Source organism: Megalops cyprinoides, chromosome 7 (genome assembly GCF_013368585.1).
Source record: "Megalops cyprinoides isolate fMegCyp1 chromosome 7, fMegCyp1.pri, whole genome shotgun sequence".
NCBI classification, from domain to species: Eukaryota; Metazoa; Chordata; class Actinopteri; order Elopiformes; family Megalopidae; genus Megalops; species Megalops cyprinoides.
Window position 1 is genome coordinate 33146904 of NC_050589.1, and position 6980 is coordinate 33153883.

Genomic DNA, 6980 nt, shown 5'->3' on the forward strand with positions numbered 1-6980 from the left:
TTCTTGCTTGGAAACTATTTTTTGTCCACAATTTCTCTCCTCAGAAAATGCTTCTATGGAACAATGCGGAAATTACAGTCAAGAATAAATCTCTTTTTCCCTAGATGGTTCGACAATGACATCTATAACATTCTTTCTTTATTTGATAAATCCGGCAATATGCTGACATATGAGCAGTTTCTGACAATTTATGGCCTCCCGGTCCCTTGTAAAGAATTTAACTTATTAATGAAAGCTATTCCTCTAGGATTAGTCCAATTTATTGAAAATCACCTTTCTTATAGGTCGGACAATATAGTACAATATAAATTACTTCTGGATGGTATTGACATAGTAGACAAATGTGATAATAAACATTCGCCGGTGTAGCGAAGGGCAAGAGCAGTCACCCCATCCGGCCTTGAACCCGGGTCTACAGGGTACCAACCATGCGACTTTGACCGTGACGCCAAAGAGCCAGGCTCGTTGGTATGGCAGTCAGAGCGCATACTCAACCGTAGTGACAGCACTCCGTCACTCTGCCCTCCCCTTCGGGAAGCACGCCCATGCGCTTCACGCAACATGGCATCCCTCACGCATTCTCTTGCTGTACTTCTCCCATCCCAGGGTGCCCCACTCACCAGTGCTTCACTCATCTCTGGGGTCCCTCACACTGTGCTTCACCCATCTCTGGGGTCCTTCACACCAGGGTCAACCTAACCTGGGGGTCCCTCATACAGCTCACACACCGGGCACGCCTCCGATGGCCTTGCAGCCAGCCATCCCACTTCTGACACCATTTGTACCAAAGGGCAAGAGCAGTCACCCCACCCGGCCTTGAACCCGGGTCTACAGGGTACTAACCATGCGACTTTGACCGTGACACCAAAGAGCCAGGCTCGTTGGTATGGCAGTCAGAGCGCATACTCAACCGTAGTGACGGCACTCCGTCACAGCCGGATACTTCAAGTTAGGGGAAGAATTACACCTAGGGGGAAATTCTGTTGGAGATCTTATATCCAAGATGTTGACTGGCAGAAAACCTGGCTTTTGCCCAGTAAATACTGCATTTCAAATAAAGCCAAGGAGGTTCATTTTAAGATTCTCCACAAGATATATCCTTTGAATGCTATCTTATCCAAATATACAAAGATAACAAATTCTCTTTTTGTGGTTAAGCAGAGCTAGTACATTTATTTTTTGAATGTGGGAAGACAAATACTAAATTATAAATGACCTGAACTGTCATCTCTTTGATCACCTTAATGTTACTCACTCTTTCAACCTTAAAGATATAATTTTTTATTATGAAAATCCTGCAAATAAGCCACTAGGATACATAGTGAACTTTTTTGTTTTATATGCAAAATTTTTCATCCATGAGCAGAAATTTCAGAAGCTGCAACCTTCCTTTCCCCTTTTCATATTGGAAATAGACTCACTTCTCAATTCACTTAAACTGATTAGAAATAACAAGAAAAATGATACATTTCAGAGGTTTTTCAAGGCAGTCTTTGCTAAACAATAAGTAATGATTTTCTCAATGGCATGCTTTCTTTGTGCGAGTGTGTTTGTTTTTTTGTTTATGTACACTATATAGACAAAAGTATTTGGCCACACCTGTTTTTCAGGGTTTGGGCTAGGCCCCTTATCTCCAGTGAAGGGCAATCTTAATGCTTCAGCATACCAAGACATTTTGGACAATGCTATGCTTCCAACTTTGTGGCAACAGTTTGGGGAAGGCCCTTTTCTATTCCAACATGACTGTGCTCCAGTGCACAAAGCAAGGACTATAAAGACATGGTTTGATGAGTTCGGTGTGGAAGAACTTGACTGGCCCACACAGAACCTTTGGGATGAACTGGAACGGAGATTGCGAGCCAGGCCTTCTCATCCAACATCAGTGCCTGACCTCATAAATGCTCTACAGAATGAATGGGCACAAATTCCCACAGAAACACTCCAAAATCTTGTGGAAAGCCTTCCAAGAAGAGTGGACGCTGTTATAGCTGCCAAAAGGGGACCAACTCCATATTAAAGTATATGTATTTGAATACAATGTCATTACAATGTAATGTTCAGGCGTCCGAATACTTTTGTCTATATAGTGTACCTTTGTTACTCATCACGGACATTGAATTCTGGATGTTTTCATTTGTCCCATCATCATCCAGCTCTTCCTCATTCTGAAATATGCTTAGTAACAATTCTTCAGCAAAAAACTTTTCTTGTTGGTTTACCTACCTTGTAGGTTTACCTACCTGGCTTACATGTGGTGTCAGCCATTTTGACTCATATGCTATCCACAGGCTTTACCCACAATACATTTCTCAGTGCACTTACGCCCTTTTGGCGCCAACTGGTTCAGTATGTTCAGTGATAAGTCCTTTGGTTTTTGATAAATAACTCTAAATAGATTAAGAATTTGTGCCTTTATATATAAAATCTCCAGCTGTGCTCATGTTGTTTAGAGTACAGATTTATGTGTGGCAGCCTAATTAATCATCATATTCTGTCTCTTGCATTTATCACTTAAATTCAATAGAGTTTACATATTATAAGTCAATCAAATCCAAATGCATAGCATAATCAAGTCATTTTCTCAAAGATTTCAGTCTTTTGACTTTTTAGTATGTAGCTGGCAAAGGGATATGATTCACCAAATGTTCTTCTATAGTCCTAGGTCACCCTAAAGTACTTGATGTTACATCTATGTACATTTGTGTGGTAGTACAAATTCTGATTTGTCTATATTGCCTCTTTTCCCCCATAGCTGGTGATATTTTTTTCACAGCTTTGGCTTTCCCGCTATGTGGTATAAATTCGCACGGAATACCAATGTACAGGTGGACAGATGATGTGACGGGGGAATCCGTGACGTGTGAAAAGTGTCCTCCAGTCACCTACGTGGTGAAGCACTGCTCTGCTTGCCCGAACTACACGGAGTTCTGGAGTTACGTAGAGCGATGCAGATTGTGCTATGTTTTCTGTACGGAAGAACAGTACGAGAAAACACCGTGCAGCATTACGCGTAACACAGGGTGTGCCTGTAAATCTGGATATTTAAATTACGGATTTTGTTCAAAGCACAGCACTTGTCCACTTGGAGAGGGCGTAAGCATTAATGGTAAGTTGAATATTATTACTTCACTAATTAAATATTACTAGTATTCACCTTTCTTCTATGAAGCAAGGGATGGTGGTGCCAATTTAAACAATTATAACTCAAGGTCAGCAGTTTTAGATAAATGGCCAAAATATTTGAACAGGCTTTGTTTCGTTTCACTCCCCAGCTAAAGTCTGTTGTTGGCTTTTGAATCTGCACAGTGAATTGGGAGAAACAAATTTTTCATTTTTTTTATTTTGGCCCATTCTGATTTTTTTTTTCGTGGTTGTCCACCATTGCAATAATTGAAAGCATTGTGGTTATGCTTTTATTGCCTGCCTGCTACATAGTCACAGGAAATAGGTTGTGACACTTTTACAAAAATGGGAGTGTCCCACAGTTGCAAAGTCTCCACCTCAAAGGCGGATCTTCTGTTACTCATCCTCTGAATGTTCTGACATTTCAACAATGTTTGAGTGACACTCACAAGGAAATTTCGCTTTAAGCAGAAAAATTCTACTCTAATGGCAACACGTGTCCGTCACATGCAGCACACAAGCTTTTTGTGCAGGCTTAATGATCTTCGAGAGATTCAAGTCTCCTTCACAAGACTGGAGCAACGGATGAAGAAGGGGGAGGCAAATGTCCTGTTAATTTGTAATTGACTTAAGATGGCAGGCTTGTTCTGATCCATACTGTACAAATCACCAAAATCATAAAAATCATAAATTTCCTTATTTTTCTGCGTAGTAAAATTTTTAGTAATATTAGACAAAGTCAGCCAAGGAGACGTCGGCTTATACCAGCGAAAGTTGTTCCGTGTCAGCTGTGGAGAGGGGGGTCGTGGGGTTGCAGTAAGGCTGCGCTACTGAGTTTTGTGCCACCAGGAATGGTGATGGAAAAAAGGCGAACATGTATAATTCCATTATGATCAGGACTCCGAGATTTAGTAAGGATAGGGCCATTCTTACTTGCTATGTAGACTACTCAATCTACTTTCTTAAAGTGCTTTTGAGCAGAGTCGGTGTGGCAGCGCTCACGTTGTGCTTTGTGCTGTTGAACGTATAAAACATGAACTTAAACATATCGATATCTTAAAGCATATCCTAGTGTTTATCTTTTCTTGCATATAAAATAACTGCTCCTTCAATGTAGCCGATTCAATAAACTGAAATAAATAACACCTTAAACAGCTAGCTGCCTGAAATATAATAAGAATATATGAATTCTAAACATTGAGTAGACTTTAGGTCCGTGGTAGCCTTCTCTCTCAGATGTGATCTAGTGTTCCTGAGTGGATTATAAACTCAGTATTTCCTAATTATTAATTGATTCAGTCCTCTCTCGTACTTCATATTGGAAGCAGGGTGTGGTACTTGTGACACTTAGAGTAAGAATGTGATATCGTAATGAGTATCTGTCCGTTACCAGATTCTGTGTGCGTTACCTGAATGAGTAAAATTCAGAAAAGCCAATTCCGATCTGTGCAAAGTAAATCAGCTAGCTCACCTAGCTTCATTTGAGCGTTCTGCTATTGACAGTAAAATGGCAAGTAGGCTATTACACTGTTCACTTTGAAACCGAAACAATACTCGTTGATCTTCAGCACTTGTCTAGACGCCGTACGTAATATCTTGGTGAGTTATTCTGTTCACATTGTCTATTGTTTCTGATTTTAAAGAAAAACCATTCCTGTACGGCGGATATGGAGATACCACATTTCCTTTGCCTTCTCTTGAGTTCATCTACATCGAGTTTTATATAAACAATATCCGTTTCCATTTTATAAAAGTTTACAAATGTAAACAATCGATAAATGTGGGACAGGTTTGGAGAAGGCAGGGTGACGAGGCAGGGTGAGTCATCATGCGCGTCGAATCCGGAATATCCCGTAGTGCCTTCAGCTGCCTATATAACACTGCACTTGGAATAGGAGCAGACTATAGCTTCCATCAAGAAGAAAATGCATCTAGCAACATTAGTAAGTAACCGGCCGCACTCATGTTTAGAGTACGAGTGTATGTATGGGCTAATAAATTACCATATTATGTCTTTTGCATTTAACACTTAAATTCAATTGAGTTTATATACATAGCGTAAGTTTATGTCAGTTTCTCAAAGATTTCAGTGTTTTGGGTTCTTAGTATGGAGGCACAGTGGTCACCAGTGGTAACATCTACCTAAATTTTTATGTTCGTACAAATTCTGATTTGTCCATATTGCCACTTTCCCCCTTAGCCGGTGATATTTTTCACAGCTCTGGCTTTCACGCCATGTAGCAGCAATTCGCAAGGAGCACCGACGTACAGGTGGACAGATGACGTGACGGGGGAATCCGTGACGTGTGAGAAGTGTCCTCCAGGCACCTACGTGGTGAAGCACTGCTCTAAAAACAGGAGAACCGAGTGCGGGACTTGCCCGGACTTACACTACACAGAGTTCTGGAATTACGTAGAGCGCTGCAGATACTGCAATGTTTTCTGTACGGAAGAACAGTACGAGAAAACACCGTGCAGCATTACGCGTAATAGAGAGTGCGCCTGTAAATCTGGATATTATTTAAATTACGGGTTCTGTTCAAAGCACAGCGCTTGTCCACCTGGAGAGGGCGTAAGCATTAATGGTAAGTTGAATATTACTTTGCTGATCACATATTACTTGCATTTCCATTTTTTTCTGTGAAACAGGGGAAGGAAATTTTTTTAAGTTTTAGACAAATGGCCGAAATATCTGAACAGACTGTTTCTTTTCATGTCTCGGCTAAAATGTTTGGCCAATTCTGATCTTTTTCCGTCATCGCAATATGTAAATGCATTGTGGTTATGCTTATAGTAGGTCTAATACTAAATGCATTCAAACAAGCCAAGACAAGAAGCAAGTACAAATAAGTTATATGAATGGGTCATGAGGGGAAGTAGCACAAAATGGTAAACATTTTATGCATTGAATTAGGTAATACATTTTAAACTGCTGCTGCAGGGTGAGTGGCCCTAACGTTTGATTCTCTTTCTTGAAGGCACGGAGCATGCCGATGTCAAGTGTGCTCCATGTGAAGAAGGTTATTTTTCATCTGAGTATTCCAGCACGAAAGCTTGTCAGAAACATTCTGAGTGCAAGGCTGGTGAAAGAGCTATTCCTGGCACGGAGAAACAGGACACATTCTGCACGACCTGCAATTTTCATTCAGAATCTTCAAGCTCTCCCGAAGGTGAAGCTTCCCCTTATTTTCACGTTAAATGCCGTCTCTTTATACTTACCAGAGCTACAGAGACCAGATGCTGAATTCAGATTAAGTGGTATCATTAACTATATTTGTTAAATATTTTCTCTATACAGATCGTGCTGTGTGTGAACGGGCAGTGATTGACTTCGTTTCCCAGCATCACCTGCAACCCAGGAAACACAAACGACTTGTCAACGCAGCCAGAAGGATGGCGACCCTGAGCACAGAAAATGAGGCCCTGTTAGATCTGTTTGTGTCCATTCAGAAGAGTCATTCTAGCAAACCATTTGTCAATGTAATGGTTGAAATCTTGCAAAAAGCCAGGTTGCCTCATTTAGAAAGTAAAGTAAGGAGGTGGTTCCTGGATGAATATTAATTTAAATAGGTTAATTAAATAGGTTAGTTTTAGTAATCACAAGCTGTTAGAAACATTGTTCAATTATACAGTAATGGTCAGAATTATGGCATAGTAGTTAATCTGCTGCCATCTGGTATAAATTTTCTGTATTAACTTCACAGATGGGATACACGTATTACTTATGTAGCATACATTATTAAACCAGTTCACATATCCCTTGTTACAAGTGACATATCAGAAAATATGGCATTGGTTTAAAAGTATTTCATGTTCTCCACAATGACTCTTTGTGCCTTCATAAGTAAAGTCTTTAC

At 40.4% G+C, this 6980-nt stretch overlaps 1 protein-coding gene across 1 annotated transcript; it reads left to right on the forward strand.

Annotated features, from left to right (window-relative positions):
• Positions 1 to 4780: 4780 nt before the first annotated feature.
• LOC118780184 (tumor necrosis factor receptor superfamily member 6B-like) lies at positions 4781 to 6777 on the forward strand. The gene is made up of 4 exons (XM_036532549.1): positions 4781 to 5066; positions 5324 to 5708; positions 6102 to 6293; positions 6422 to 6777. The coding sequence occupies exons 1-4, from the start codon at positions 5049 to 5051 to the stop codon at positions 6682 to 6684; spliced, it is 858 nt and encodes a 285-aa protein (XP_036388442.1). The 5' UTR covers positions 4781 to 5048; the 3' UTR covers positions 6685 to 6777.
• Positions 6778 to 6980: the final 203 nt, after the last annotated feature.